The 16,550-nt window shown below is 36.8% G+C and overlaps 2 protein-coding genes and 1 long non-coding RNA gene across 15 annotated transcripts in view; 2 read left to right on the top strand and 1 right to left on the bottom strand.

Annotated features, from left to right (window-relative positions):
- The window catches only part of LOC108972927 (sterile alpha and TIR motif-containing protein 1), a 123,027-nt gene extending 108,920 nt beyond the window's left edge, over positions 1-14,107 (top strand). For 6 of the 13 annotated variants that reach the window (XM_018939828.1, XM_018939825.1, XM_018939831.1 and 3 more), the window contains 6 exons: positions 2,701-4,602; positions 4,676-4,855; positions 4,920-5,089; positions 7,147-7,340; positions 8,072-9,161; positions 13,641-14,107. In XM_018939828.1, the coding sequence (XP_018795373.1) occupies positions 2,701-4,602; positions 4,676-4,855; positions 4,920-5,089; positions 7,147-7,340; positions 8,072-9,161; positions 13,641-13,725 (3,621 nt within the window). In that variant the 3' untranslated portion in view covers positions 13,726-14,107. Of the gene's footprint in view, positions 1-765; positions 1,610-1,657; positions 1,711-2,700; positions 4,603-4,675; positions 4,856-4,919; positions 5,090-7,146; positions 11,127-12,853; positions 13,562-13,640 lie in introns of those variants that run through there. The other 7 variants (XM_018939829.1, XM_018939826.1, XM_018939835.1 and 4 more) reach the window with 5 other exon arrangements.
- On the bottom strand, positions 685-16,467 carry LOC108972931. Its single transcript, XR_001993686.1, has 3 exons — positions 16,332-16,467; positions 5,560-5,659; positions 685-767 (listed from the first exon to the last, which is right to left on the bottom strand). It is a non-coding gene; the product is annotated as an uncharacterized LOC108972931 (long non-coding RNA).
- LOC108972929 lies at positions 14,956-16,252 on the top strand. The gene is made up of 3 exons (XM_018939837.1): positions 14,956-15,116; positions 15,179-15,366; positions 15,424-16,252. Exons 1-3 carry the CDS (start codon positions 15,008-15,010, stop codon positions 16,240-16,242), a joined length of 1,116 nt encoding a protein of 371 aa, XP_018795382.1. The 5' UTR covers positions 14,956-15,007; the 3' UTR covers positions 16,243-16,252.
- Positions 16,468-16,550: the final 83 nt, after the last annotated feature.

Genomic DNA, 16,550 nt, shown 5'->3' with positions numbered 1-16,550 from the left:
AATTATCCATACGTAAGCTGTCAATAAAATATGATTTTCTTCTTTTCCATTTCACGTCTTTTGTGTTGTTGTTTACACTTGTGCGCTAAACTGTATTGAATATGTGAAATTTTTATTGTAAATAAAATCCCACTATGTAACTATGTATGTATGTGCCCGCCGACTTGATCGTGTTATGCTTTTTACTCCTTTCTCTATACAAATCATTAACTTCTCACGTCGATATGTCGTTGAGTGTGTGGCGCACGCGTAGCTAATAGAAGCTGTTGGTAGTTGTTGTACGCATGCATAAGCATACAATATTGAAAAATATAAATAAATCGAACATATGTATATTTTACCGCTACAACAACAATAAATCGCTGGTGTTGACGTATGTGCGGGCCATAAGCGTACCCCCCAAAATACAGTGCTTCAGACATATACATACATACATACATAATTATATACGTATATATATTTATACAAAAGTCCACTTCATAAGCTAATAATTATTTTAGTTATATACAATACATATGTACATACATACAAGCAAACATACGTGCATACTCGATTTGTGTTAAATGTTGTGTTTTTTCTGACGAAAAGGAAAAATTGTGCGAAAATTGTTTAGAATGTTTTTCTTGGCTGAAAGTCGCCCGCAGTCGATGTGCCACGGGCAAGACGCTCGCACAGTTGAGGCGTGTGGAGTTTCGCAAATTGCGCAGGTGTTTTCAGCCAACAATTTGCAACTGTTTCATTATCTAGCAATTAGCGACAGGAAAAATCTAAAAATACAAATTGAACAAATAAAAACTCAATAAAACAAAAATTAACAAAATTAAAGAAACAACAAGAACAAACTGACAAGCGAGAAACGAAACAAGGGCAGACAAAATAGGAAACCAACTTAGTGCCAACCCTAACGGTGAACCCACAAACGACCAACCGGCGAAGATGTCGCATCAACCACCTTGGCCCATACGTAAAGGCATCTACCGTTCGAGCGGCCAATCGGACTTCGTGCGCGCGCGTTCGCCCAGCCCCATTGTGGAGATGCCGTTATCGCCACCACCTATAATAAACAGCAACGGCGGCACGCCCATCAGCCGCTTTTCGCCCACCTGTCCACTTTCGCCGCCACCACAGCCCATACAAGTAATCGACGGCCCACCGGGGCCCACCGTCGCCACGATTAACGACAATGTGTCCACAACGAAGTCGTCAACACTGTCCGCTGCAGCTGCCACCACCAGTGCAACGAAATCACACGCTCAGTCCACGTTGGCATCCACACAATCTGCATCGTCATCGTCGCAAAAGTCGTCAGCTGCGTCGTCTTCTTCCTCATCCTCGTCGTCGTCGTCTTCTGCTGCGCGAATGTCGGCCGCATCTTCTTCTTCGTCGTCGTCGTCCTCATCGGCCGCGACCGCCTCTCGGTCTGTACGTAAGAACTCTTGTCCACCCTTTCAGCATTTTAGCTCGCCACAAATCGCTTCGCTGCCGCCACTGCCACCACACGCCCACATACAAACACACCAACAGCAATTGTCACAACAATCGGCTGCAAACAACAATAACACCACAGCCGCCACCCACACAAGCACACAACACCCGAACAACAACACATCCGGTACATACTCGAGCAACCCGAATCTCAGCAGCGCTGCAACAGGTGGCAATGCCATGAAGAATATTCGCGAAATACCCATCGAGGTCGAACAGAACAAGGTACACACACATCGACCGAGTTGCAAGCTCAGCGCTTTGCGCGTCGGAAAATTTATTTTTAATTTGAAGGGATTTACATTAAAGTGTTTCTTTTGTTTTGTTAATATCAAGTTCATTTAGATATTCTCGACATCTCTTAGTATTTGTACCGACAGTTGAAATATTATAGTTGCGGTATTATCAAGTCACGTTTTTGATCATCTAGATCTAGCCTTCTCTTCTTACTAATATATCCATTCGTTTCGTTTCCATTTTATATATTTTTCGTATCGTTTCTGTTATGGAATTTAAACAATATTAATTTGTTTGAAGAATATGCATTATTTTTGGATCTATCTAAGGACGAATAATATACAATAATGAAATAGTATTCTAATTTCTATTAGACCTCAGTCAGTTTCAGTCTCTTGGACTTTTCTGAGGCATTTTCTTCGAATATCGATATTCGAATGCGAACAAAGTTTCTGTGATATCTTACTAGATAAATCTAAGTTTATATTTATATTGCGGTGTCTTTCGCAAGGCATTAGATATTGAGGAGTTGTCTGGGACCAACCGTCATACAGATATGGTAGGCTAACCAGAAAGAGCAGGAAATAATTATAAAATCATACTCTGTCGTTTATTCCCAAAGTGACTGGATTCAATTTTTTTTCTTTACTGTACCTCAACTAAGATTGTCTGCAATCTTCTTCAATAAATTTGTAAATAATAGAGTTGATTAATGCAAAGGAGAACAACTAGAAGTGCATGAAGAATTGAAATATTTTGAACGTTGTCACCTATATGTCTATATATCCGTCCAAGCTGTTTATATGCATCCACTATTTTTTTATTAATGTGTGATAAAGCAAACTATATGTTATGCCCCAAACGCTATCTCTCTACGTCATTTCCTTACTACAAGCTATCAACAGTTTTAATACCACTGATCTAAGGATGATAAGACATAAATCCTAACTAAACACTATAAATTTTCCAATATTTCAGGAAGCCCTCTCGCTACGCACTGGCGATATAACTCAACAGGCTAGCAACAATGTGGCCGCCGCCAGTATTAAAGTGCAAAGTGACACCTTCTCCGCCGACAAGAAAGCCATCTCACAGTCGCAACAATCACAGACGATGACCTCGAACGGCATCATCAGCCAAGAGAAGCATATGTCATCCGCTTCGCAAGCGAATTACACTATGACCCATAAGGGTGTCTCCAGCTCGGGCAGCAGCATGATCTCGTCCTCCTCACAAATGTCCGCCACCAACGGGGCGCTCATCAAACTGCACGACCTAAAATTGGACGATCTCAAGGCACTAACATCCGGCAGCGGACAACGAGAGATCGAACAGGCTATCGCTAAATATTCCCGCGTACTGACGTCATTCGTAAATACGCTGGAGGACTCGAAAGCAGCGCAAGAGAAATCGTTGTATTTGGAGAAAATCAATGAGGTTATGCAACGCGCTTGGGCTGTGCCCACACACGGTCATGAGCTCGGCTACAGTCTATGCAACTCATTGCGCAATAGTGGCGGTTTAGATTTGCTCATGAAGAATTGTGTACAGGGTGATATGAAAATCAAGTTCTCCTCGGCCAAATTGTTGGAGCAATGCTTAACTACAGAAAATCGTACACACGTCGTGGACAATGGTCTCGACAAAGTGGTGAATGTGGCCTGTATGTGCACAAAGGAACCAAACACCGAACATTCGCGTGTGGGTACCGGCATACTGGAGCATCTATTCAAACACTCGGAGGGTACGTGCTCGGATGTCATCAAGTTGGGTGGTCTCGATGCTGTGCTCTTCGAATGTCGTACAAATGACGTGGAGACTTTGCGTCATTGCGCTAGTGCCTTAGCCAATTTGTCACTTTATGGTGGTGCTGAAAATCAAGAAGCTATGATCTTTCGCAAAGTACCCATGTGGTTATTTCCATTGGCCTTCCATGACGATGATAATATAAAATATTACGCCTGCCTTGCAATTGCCGTACTCGTGGCGAACAAAGAGATCGAAGCTGAAGTGCTTAAATCAGGTTGTCTCGATTTGGTGGAACCCTTCGTCACCACACACGATCCCTCCGAATTTGCGCGCTCCAATTTAGCGCATGCCCACGGACAAAGCAAGCATTGGCTAGAACGTTTGGTGCCAGTATTGAGTTCGAACCGTGAAGAGGCACGCAATCTCGCCGCCTTCCATTTCTGCATGGAGGCGGGCATTAAGCGTGAACAAGGCAATACAGAAATCTTTCGCGATATTGGCGCGATCGAAGCCCTTAAGACTGTAGCGAGTTGCCCGAATGCGATCGCATCTAAATTCGCCGCGCAAGCGCTTCGTCTCATCGGTGAAACTGTGCCACATAAACTCTCGCAACAGGTACCATTGTGGTCGGTCGAAGACGTGCAAGAATGGGTAAAACAAATTAATTTCGGTCAGTTTGTGAAACAGTTCGAGGAGTCTCAAGTTGATGGTGATCTATTGCTGAAGCTGAATGAGGAAAATCTACGCGATGATATTGGCATCGCGAATGGCATACTGTTGAAACGTTTTGAACGCGAGCTGCAAAATCTCAAACGCATGGCCGACTACTCATCGAAAGATACGGCAAAGATGCATCATTTCTTGGCCGAAATCGGTGCAGAGTACTGTACCTACACATATGCAATGCTGAATGCCGGCATAGATCGGAACTCGCTGCCACAGCTGAATGAGGATATGCTCATTGCTGAGTGTGGCATCAAGAACTCCATACATCGGCTGCGTATACTGAATGCCGTAAAAAACCTAGAAAACTCATTACCCAGCTCGTCGGAGGAGAATATGGCAAAGACCTTGGATGTCTTTGTCAGCTATCGGCGTTCGAATGGCTCGCAGTTGGCCAGTTTATTGAAGGTAGGTTTCCAATGCTACACATAGTTTGCGAACCCAAGCTTATTAATATTTTTCTACTCATCTGGTACAATAGGTTCACTTGCAGTTGCGCGGTTTCTCGGTGTTCATCGATGTTGAGCGCCTGGAAGCGGGCAAATTCGATAATGGACTGCTAAACAGTATTCGACAAGCGAAGAATTTCGTTTTAGTATTAACACCAAATGCGTTGCAACGCTGTGTGGATGACGACGATGGCAAGGATTGGGTGCATCGCGTAAGTACCTTCGCAAGTTTTAAGTAGTTAGCACCGTTTTGTCATGCTTCAATTTAACTTATAGGAAATCGTCGCCGCGTTGAAATCAAATTGTAATATTATTCCTATAATTGATCAGCAATTTATATGGCCAGAGACCGATCGCTTGCCAGAAGACATGCGCAGCGTTTGCCATTTCAACGGCGTCACGTGGATACACGACTACCAGGATGCCTGCATCGATAAACTAGAGAGGTAAGTTATTACTGAACGTGAAGTGAGTGTTCATTGCTCCATCGGAAGGGTTGAAGGTTCACGGAATGAAGCGATTCAAGTTGATAGGGCGTGGTTTCTTAAATATTAGTTAAGATCTCATTTCAACGCTAAAGCTAGGCTTCGTTTAAGAAATTAATTACAAGGGTTATTAATATATAATAATAATATATATAGATAAGTGTTGTGAAAATGCTAGTAAAGTAAAAAAAAAAAATCGCAGCAAAATTTAGCAAGGACAAAACTCACCAGCCTTGCAGAAAAGCATTCTTTAAGACACAAATAATTTTGATATAATTGTGGACATACTAAAAGAGTAATGGCATCATTAAGGGGTTATATACAGTTGGAAGGCCGAAAAAAGGGAATTTTAAAGAACTTTTTCTGAGAAAACTTTTAAAATTATTGATCCAAAAACTTGTACACATATGGTATCTTTTAACTGGACTTACTATTAAACCATTTACTTGGAACGGAACTAGAGCTGATCTCCGAGAGTTTCTCTCACAAAAGACGTTCTGCGATGACCAATATATCTCTGAACTGGATTCACTGAAATTAAAAAAACCAAACCGATTTCGTGAAAGTAATGTTAAATCTAGTAAAGCAAATCGAAAGAATAAGCAAAATAAAATTATTTTTGAGAAAATGGCGGTATCTAAAAGAAAAATCGATTTTTGACCACAACTTCGGTCTTAAATTGTTTATAAAAAAATATTTATCGGTGAGAAAAAAATCTTCATTTCTTACTAAAAATGCATATATATGAACCTGTCTCTTATACACATCTAGATGTGTATAAGAGACAGGCTCACAAAAGATCATGGTAAATACATAGATTTCTAAATTTCATCTGTCCCGCTCAGTGAATAGGAGAAGTCTCAAGCTACGCATACCACACCAACATATTTCAAGGTCCACCAGCCGTTTCAACTTTATTTCACTTCAGTCTAATTGGGTCTTCCTGAGAAAATTTCAATGCTAATGGTAAAGAGGTCGGTCGATATCGCAACTTTTAAAATGTTTTGCTCATTCCGTCTACCTTTGAGCACCCTTCGCACATACATATCTACTTTAGTAAATTTCAATTTCCACTAATATGGCAGCACTAAGTACATTTTATTATAGTAATTCTGATATTTATGCTCCAAATATTATAACCTAACCAAATTTGCTTGCAATGAAAAATAGAAATGAGTATAAAAAAATTTTTTTGCCAATTTTTCAATATTTTTTCTACAAATTTTCTTGTGATTTCGAAAATCATTTTACCGCCATGCCAGATGGATATCGTTATAAGTTTCCAATGTTAAGCGGATTAATGCACTTGTGACTGAAAATTATCACCGGCTTTTGCCTGAAAGGTATACATACATTTTTCAAGTATATTTTTACTTATACTTTCGCCAAATTTCTTTTCGCCACATCATACATTTCGCAGTGGCAAAGTGTTTGCGACGCATTATTGCACTTTCATTTGCTATAAAATTTACTATAATCCCTTTAAAAAAATATCTTCAACTCACATATTTAAATGGAATATATAATTTTTTAACTCATGAACTCGCGTTAAGGAATTAATGAAGATGCAAAATTTGTCTGTTACTACTTGCATGCTAAAATACCTAGAAAAGATTCGACACAATCGCGAAATATCGGAGATGTTACGAATTGGAGCAATTCTTTACTCAAAAAACTTCTTTTCTACTCTCAGTACTAAGGCAACTCTTTAATGTACACACATACAACACACTCACAAAATTTCATAAGCAAAAGTTGGAAAACATTTTATATATATTTTTTTTTTCTTATTTATATTTTTATTAACAACATCCTGCCGCTTCCACTTTGTGGCTTCCTGTCGTTCAACGCAATATTATGATTTCATACATTTATATTTTTTATTTTTTTTTTACTGTATTTAAACCAAAATCACTTTAACCGAAACTTTTGCACAGAAAACACAAATTAATTTTTATTGCGTTGCCAACTTGACTAAAAAGCATTTTCCTTTTTCTTTCCTTCCACACACACGACAGATTCATGCGTGGTGAGAAGAATTTGGATCGCCTTGTGGGCATACCCAGCACACCGGGCTCGGTGACCTACCAAAGAATGCACAGCAATGACTCCGACTATCAGCAAAGCGTGGGCGGCGGCAGCGTCGGCGGCGGTGGCAGTGGCGTTGTATGTGTCAGCGGTGCCGGTGGTGCGGCGAATAGCAGCGGACAAGGTGGGGCACAACAAAATACGACAACTACAAATACAACAAATACGAATACATAGAACGGGGCGATCCAGCGTTGAAAAGCCGAAAGAAAAAAATAAGCCGAGCAAATGAGTCGCCTGGATTGCCCCGCAATATGAGGTCATAGAGATATTATGATTATGACGAAAAAAAAAAGATGAAAAAAGAATGAGGAAAACAAAAACAAAAGCAATTATCATGAAAAAATGATCTGCAAAATAAGATTGATGAATGTTAATGAGGATAGTGATTATGCGAACGCAAACTCTTCGAATATATACAAGCCTCTATATACATATACATATATATATATATATATATTTATTCTTATATATATATTTATTAGTAGATATTAAATTTAGCCTAGCACTTAGTGAGGAAGCACGAAGCAAAACTAAAAAAAAATCAATATTCTCCACAAAAATCCCAAAACCGAACACCTCTTTTCCTAACTCGAACTTGCTCCTTACTGTTTGATATTTATCAAAAGATTTAGTTACTCTTACAAATAGTTACTAACACAAAAAGTTTTCAAAATTTCTTTCGCGCGTTCGAAACACACTACTTAAAGTGTAGGTTAGCTTTAGTAAGACGTAAAAAGTTAATTTAGTTATTTATGTTAGTACTTTCGTACTACTAAAAATTCTGAAAACTCTAAATGAAAAATTCAAATTTTAATGAACGTTCATATTTAATTAATACTAATCACAAACTAGCAGCTAATCACCAGGCAAATAGATACCGGCAATCCCCTTCACCGGCCAGACAACGGATCGGGGGCAGCTGCGGACCGCTCGGCAGCAACGGTCAACTGAGCATGTTCGGGCGTGGTTCGAAGCGCAACCTAATCACGCCGTACCGCACACAACAGACGATGGCGCAGCCGAAGACGCCACTCATGGGTGGCTCCATGCAAAATATGTCACCGGCTAGCTACCGGCCGCCCCGGCGCAGCTCGGCCAGTGGCATTAACAATGGCAATAAGAATAGTGCGTCAGCCGGTGCTGTCACAAATTATCGCAGTCATAGTGTTGATGAATTGCTAGACACCACCGACGGTTTGGGCTCCAACGATCGCATTGCCGATATGGCGGCACGTGTTACGGCCGGCAGCACAGCGCTGACCAACGCCAGTTCGACAAGCACATTACAACCGGGCAACGGTTATGCCTCATCGGTTGGTTCGCTGTCCGAGTTTGCCAGTGAAGCGCCGCCACAAACGGTCGCTAGACGTGAGAAGAGCGCCAATATACCAACGAATGCGCAGCACCGTAAATCGCGTTCGCTCGATCATTTTCTCGATGACAAGACGTTGGCGTTGGTGGTGGCGTCGCAACCACAGCCGGCGCTCATGGAAGGTACGCAAAGTATGCAGAATCTTGCCACACCCGCAACGCCCGATCTCAAACGCGGCACACGCACACAACCGTTAACGCAACGCGGCGATAGCGTGTGCACATCCAGCGCCGCAACCACGCCCGAACCGGCCGATGTCGGCTTACGGAAGACGCACGCCGGCGGTATGCTGCCGGTAACGCGTCGCAGCCCGGAGGGTGTCAGCTCGACGGATGACACACAATCGTTGCGCAGCAGCAATACCTCATGCGGCAGCATGTTCAGATCGCAGGTGCGCGCGTCGGCGCATACACATCGCGGCAGTCAGAATAGTGGCAAAACGTCGTCAACTTCGCTGAGTAGCAATGCGCCGGGAAACAACACGCACAGCAACAGCAGCAACAACAACAATGCAAACAATAAAACCATTCTGAATCGAACAATTAAAAAAGTTCGTTCGCTGATGAAAAAGTAAGCATCACACACACACACAGTCACACACTCAAATATACACTCCAATAAACACTTAACTCGTATACCCGTGTATCAGTGAAGTTGCGATCTCAATCAAAATCAATATCGAAATGTTTGCGCCAATCAGTTCACCCAATGTACATAAATATGTTGAAACCGTAAACAATCAATCGTATACATTCGTGTGTCACCATATTATCGACCAATCAGCAGTTAACTTGTCTCGCTCACTGTATCTCTGTATCTCTCTCTCTCCCGCTTTCCCTTCTTCTAATAAAACTGCTTCATAAAATGCATTTTAAATTCTAACTGTTTCTCATTAGTGTCTTGTTGTTGCCATAACCATCTCGCCGTGCTTCCATACATACATACATATGTAGTATACATACTATACTATATGTTATACATAACCATACAACTTCATATATTTTTTTATTAGTTAATATAGTTAGTTGATAAGCTATAAGTAAGAATTATATGGCGCTTGCCACACAGCGAGTGCTCTGCCGCGCTTAGATTTTAGACCTGATAGCTTAATTCCCGCTTCTTCAATACAATCCTGCAGTTGCATAGCTCAGCATGTGTGGAGCGACTCTCTCACGAAATTTTTTCAGAACCCCACTAAAAAATATAGATTTTTAGGTCACCAAAGGCTTTATACACCCATGTAGAAAAGTAGAGATTACTCGAACAGAGGTAAGACGTTAGATAAACCCAAACCAGTGGTGTATTATCACATAACGAAAGCAATGTTAAAAGCCAGAGTCCTTTCTTAGGGTGTATGTTGAGCACAGTAAACCGATTTGTAAGACTTTATACGATATAATTATACTAACTTCTAGCAACTACTTTACTTAATTTTCGATATTAGTAACTATATATATGTACTTAACATCACTCTCTTCATTAGCAAAGTTTCATATTCAGCTTTCCTAGTTTATTCAGATATTCTCGACAAATCAGCTAAAATTACGACAAATGTGTCTTGGTTTTTAAACCACTTAATTATAGAAAATACTAAAAAAGTTAGCAACAGATGATTACAGTTCCTCAACTCTAATTTACAGCGAAATCTCTTCAGCATACTCTTAGCAGCTTTCAAAAATATGCGACCAATAATATATGCTGACTCAATCTAAATTTCAGAGAAACCCTTCAACCTTACAAGAGTAGAGAGTTATGTTAGGGCTAATGCCTTCTCAAATGAACCTTATACCCGAAATTGGTTCGAAGCTCTGATAATGTAGTCGCAATAATCAATTAGCACATTTTCAAAAAAGAAATAGATAGAAGATCTCATAGTAGTAGTTACAAATTCAGCACATTCTCAGCCCATAAACAATTGAAACTCTGCACATTTTACGCTCAGTCAAACTAGACACTTACATCACTGCTGCGAATATCTACTTAAGAGGATACTCGTATATAAACTATACATTCAACTTTCTTTATGAAAAGTAACGCATCTAAGGATTCTTTGCCTCCCCTTTCGCTACAAATATAACAAACGAAGTGCTTATCTGGTAACAGTATCTCGCTAATTTCAATACGTTTTTTCTCTTTTCAAAAGTAATTTTTTAATAACAAAATTTCTTAGTAACGTTTATTACAAACTAACAGTGAACTTTGGTAGCCTAGGAGATTACATTCTTGTAAAGAAATTTCGAAAAACTTGTGAGCTAATGTGACGTCAGCATAGCAGCTGATTTTGACAATTGCGCTGTGTAGCGCTTGACGTTGCTGTAATCTCTCTATTTAACAGAAAACCAAGTTACTGCTCTTTTTTTATTTTAGTTGTTGTTTCGTCATTAAAAATACGATAATGGAAAATATATGCTTGTATGCCAGCTTGTGTGCGAAACCATGACACTTAATACAAACATACAAACATATTTGATAATTCGAGCGACTGGAAGCCAAACTAACCGAGATACAATCTATTTGCCTTGTGATTAGTAGGTGGTTCGTATTAACCGAATACATTCAAAATGAATTGCTATAAAATGCTAATTAATTATTATAAATTAATGGAAAAATAATTAAATTAAAAAAATTAACAAAAAAATTAAAAAATCTAATAAAAAAAAATTAAGTAAAAAATACGACAACAACAAAGCACTCATAAGTTAGTTCTAAATTTTTTTAAATAGTTAATAACATTACGTCCAGTTTTTCCCACTGTCCGTTGTCATTTTTCAATATTTTTTATTTCTTAATTTCTTGTAAATATGTATGCCGTCCGTTTGTCAAGAACAAAGGAAACCTCCACATGTAGGCGGAGTAAGCTAGAAATATTTGCATAAATTCAATGAATTTTCTGCTAACAATACAAAAACAAAAAAAAACAATACAAACCTTAAGTTAAATAAAAAAAAATTATTATTAAACTATAATATTAAAGAAAAAACACGAATATATTATCTTAACAGGAGTTTATAACAAACAAAAATTAAAAATATTAAAAAATGCAAAACTATTTTACATTAAAAGTTAACTTTGTAAGTGATATTTTTTTCATAAACTTTAAATAACATACGCTGTATATTGATTTTAAATGTAAACGTACATTAAAAATGTCTATAAAATAATGATTTTACATAACATATTGTTTTTAAAAAATATAACCAACAGATTTACTGCAAAATACCCATTGGCTTTAAGTGAAAATAAAACAGAAAATACAACAAAAACAACTTGCATTTATTGAAAATATGTAAATATAAAATAAATTAGGGCTTGAGAAAGCGGGCGGTCAATTGCGTTTCTAGGAAAGTTGAACGGGTCTGAAATCGACAATTAATTATGGTCAGCGTTATTTTGAAAAACTTCTTTGCTTTAATCTGTTTACAATATTCTTGTTTACTTTTTTCTTGTCAAACATTTTTTTTATAACACACACTTGTGTTCCAGTCTTAATTTTTTTAATTAAAACACAAAATTTCTAATAACTTACATTTTTTATCCAAAACCAAATTAAATATTTTTAACCTATCTTACTATTTTTGGAAAGCGTATTGTTTCAATATTTTACTTGTTTTTATCGGAAACTAAAATAAATATTTTCACCATTTAAATTTTTTTTTTTATAAGAAGCTGGTGCAAATAGCATTTCTCTTATCTTATTTTTATATTTTCTACCTTTTTTATTGTATGCTTGTTTTCTTGTCCGTAATATCGTATAGGTATACTTCGTAAGTTCAATTTTTACATTGTGAAATATGCTCCATTTTTTAACAATATCCAAAATGATATACATATACGTATATGGTTTAATTGAAAATGTTTATACTGATATCTGTTATTTTGTCTAGTAGTAAACATTGTCCCACATAAATTACATATTTCACATAGTTTTTTACGTGATAAATTTTAATATATTTGTGTTCAAAACCCTTTTTCAACTGCTAGCACTTAATGTTTTGTATTTTAAGCAGCTTTTGCACTGAAACTGTACGCTTTGTTTTTGTGATTCACTTCTTTTATTAATTTAGCCAAAGCAAATTTTCGTCATACATATGTCGTATTTTAGCTTAATTAATTTAAACTAAATAATTTGCAACACTAATACATAAACTTTCTTTAATGCAATAATGTTTTTGATTTTTTTCACTAATGCCACAAAAAACTTTTAATAAATTTTTAAAATTTCGTATTTGTTATTTTTCACATTTTTGTTTATTTTTTCGTAGACCATAAGAGAGCATCAATTACTTGTTGCGCCTTTTGCCTGAAAACGTCGTCGTGCACGCCCATTTCAACGTGTCTGTCTCCTCCAATACAACTGCATCCTAATGTCACCTAACTTGGATTATCATTACTGAGCACTGTGTGATGTGTCTGATAACGCATGCATATATACACACAAACATGCATACGCGCCAAGTACAGAAATATCAGCAAAACTTTAACAATTTCGTTTCATAAACGAAAACCTAAAACAAAAGTAAAAACTTAGCAGCACATGAAGTGGACAAAATGGCGCTTATCAAAACCGTAACCCGACCGAATTAACCAATTTTTGTTATTGGTTGTCATTGTCAACAACATTCAACCTGTATCTTGTATATTCATGTCTGAACGTGTACTGCGTTTTTGTTGTATTCGTTTAATTAGCTGTAAACAAAAACAATTAACTCTTAAGACACTGTCAACTTTTAATTTATTATTGATGTCACTTTTCCAAAAAAAGAAAATGAAAAACATAACCAATAAAAATCTAACATAGTGTTAGTGCATAAGAGTAAATTTTACGAAAATTAAAACGTAAATCGCTACTAAATTTTTAACTTTGTTTCAAACTTATTTATTGTTTCTAAAACATTGCAATCACAGTCTTTTTCTTTTCAATCATTTTACACTTGCATTTTCTTTATGCTTCTGTTGTGCGTCATATAAAATCACCAATTCTTCCCACAACAACACAAGTGTTGTAAGCTAATCATGTTGTATTTATTCTGTAATTATACGCGCATTTAGTAACGACTTAGACGACGACGAAATACGTGATTTAATATTAACAAAAACAACAACACCATCCTCCGGAAGAATTATATTTTGGTAGTATCATACAGATTATAAATACGGACGGGCGGCACCTGCCAGCAACGCAGTTAACCGAGTAGTTGCAAGTATTTGTATTTTGGAACAGACTTTTCCAATATCTTTCAAAGCGCCATGGAGCAAGCATCTTTGCTGTTTTTGTCTCGCTTACAAAAGCAATTACGAAGAACTTAAGTTCCAAATAGTGAGTAGCTTTAACAAAATTATATCTACCGAAATCACCCTAATCTAATTTACTAACGAAAATTGTTTACACTATTTTAAAATTGTAATTGTTAAGAATTTTCGCATGTAAAACGTTTTGTAAAAATGAAAAATTATGAATTCAATTTTACAAATCAAACAACGAATCGAAATAAATGTTGGAAGTATTATACATTCGGCGGGCTTGGTTGATTTATTCGCTGCACACTCCGTAAGTTTTCTAGAAGGATCAATTTTTACTTTTTACTTTCAGGGACTAAAACGTATCAGTGAATCTTGATAGCAGAGGCACGAGGAAAAGTTGATTTTACGTATTACACATTACACATACTACACAGTAAGTATTTTCATGCTTAACACAAAATGCGTATAATAAATAATATTTTATAATTTTCAAGTTCACAAATAAGAGAGAAATTAAATATTTCTTTTTGAGTATCGTGATGTATTAGTTTAGCTCGTCGTTAACTTTGAACATTATTAAAAATAACAGCCGGATATTGTTTCAATTATTTGTTTACTTTCCACAGCTGATTTCAAATAAAGTCTAATAGTCGATTGGCAACGCACACTTGACGACTTTAGCATTGCCAACTATTTCATACAGAAGCGTGAACAGAGAACGTATTTCAGAGAACGTGTATTATTTCACGTACCGTACTTGAAAACTTCAGTACAAAATGTTATTTCTCGATTCAAAAAATTGCGCTGGGTTTAATTTCAGAATTAAAAAAATTAATTCAAATATTTACTTAAGAAATAAAGATCAATACTTTTTGTTGAAATCTTTGTTATATGCAAAGGTAGTCAAATTTACAAAATTTAATAGTTTTTGCTTTGTTTAAGAAGGGTTTGACAGGTGGACAATAATATTAATTTTATTAATATATTAATATGCTTAATTTTTGCATTTCACTGAGAATTTTATATAATATTAATAATTTTTCTGTTTAAAATATGGCAGCATCGCGATTCAACCTACCTCTCATTTATCAATTTTGTTTTGTTTACTAACTTTCATGAATTAATAAATTTTTCCAATTTTAATATATAAATAAAAAATTGAGGAAATATATTAAATGCATAAAATGTCTACAGCTAAAGTTGATAAACATGTTCAATCAGGACTTAAACGAACAGTTCCCGAGGGCACAGTAGAGGAAACACTAGAGCTAAATAAACTTTATGGTATGTTGAAATAATTCCAATTGCTAGAAGTTCTATTCATAATGCTATTATATTAACTTTAGATGATTTACGGAATCAACTTTCCTTGCCACGCACTGACCGCTTGGGCGGACGAACGGTGGCTACTTGGGACCCGGACAAAAAAGCAGTGCACGTGCTACGTAAAGATGGCAAATTTGGTAATTTTGGTTATAGTCATGGCGGTCGCCTATATTTGGAATATTACGAGGCACTATTTCTCTTAGAAATGGTAAGATTCTTAAACTATGATTAAAAAACTGTAGTTAATAATTTTATGTCCTTTTAGAATCGTTTGCAATTAGAATATCATTCCATGATAATGTCAATTGAACAAGCTTATTTGTTACTCTTGGGGGAGACAGCTACCCCTAAATGCAATGAATATCTTGTATATGCACATCTGACGCGCATTGGCTACATTTTAGTGAGACATCAAAATATTCCTTATTACGACAACATCGAACCAACCGAAGAGGACTGTGCTTGGGCACTGGCATTAAATGTTATTAATAATCGTGCGATATCCGAAAATGTAAAGAAGTCTCCATATTTTGTAAAAGTAAAAAAGGAAATGAAACAAATTAAGGAATACATAACCAAACCACCGGTACACGAACAACAACAATTAAGCGAAGCAGATTCATCATCCATAAATTTCAATGGGAAGGTCATATCTACTGGTAAACGGAAAAACACAACTGACGAATCAAAAAATCTAACAAAGACGAAACGAAGATGTCTAGAGGTAGCATCTAGACAAAAAAGTTTTCTGGATTGTCTCAAAGATGAACCGGAATATAAACAATTTCAAGCCACATTTGCAAAATTCGACATAGTTCAAATGGGTGATGCCACTATAAACGCAGAGGAGGAGGTGCGCAGTTTACACATAACTTTCGATTTGTACCTGCATAATAATGGATTCAAAAAGCGATCTCCAAAGCCACCTACTTTCCGTTTACTGATACTAGGGGTACATGAGCCATTCCCTACACATGCAGAAATAACAAATATCTACAACTTGCAAAAGTACCCTGTGCCTATTTTAGTAGTATCTGTGGGCGAATCAAAGCAAATACAAGCGTTTGTATATTATTTTAGTTGATATAATGAACATGTACAAAATTTTGTTTTATATTTTGTCTAGTTGTAACAAATATTATTAGTTATGTTTTAATAAAATACATATCTAACCAGTTTGAAAAGCCATTGTATTGTTTATAAATTAGTAATTCATTTTATCCACACACAATCTCAGATTCTATAAACCACCTTATCAACGAATTTCACTAATTTTTATATTTTTATAAGTTATTAGTTTGAGCATACAAATAACTGCATATTACTATTTCCGGTTGGAAAATGCACAATGCTCAGCCAAATATATCGGATTTTATTACGGGGCTCTCGACA

This window comes from Bactrocera latifrons, unplaced genomic scaffold (genome assembly GCF_001853355.1).
Source record: "Bactrocera latifrons isolate USDA-ARS-PBARC rearing strain unplaced genomic scaffold, ASM185335v1 scaffold_44, whole genome shotgun sequence".
Classification (NCBI taxonomy): domain Eukaryota; kingdom Metazoa; phylum Arthropoda; class Insecta; order Diptera; family Tephritidae; genus Bactrocera; species Bactrocera latifrons.
Note: the sequence above shows the minus strand (reverse complement) of the source record. Positions and strands in the feature narration are given on the sequence as shown.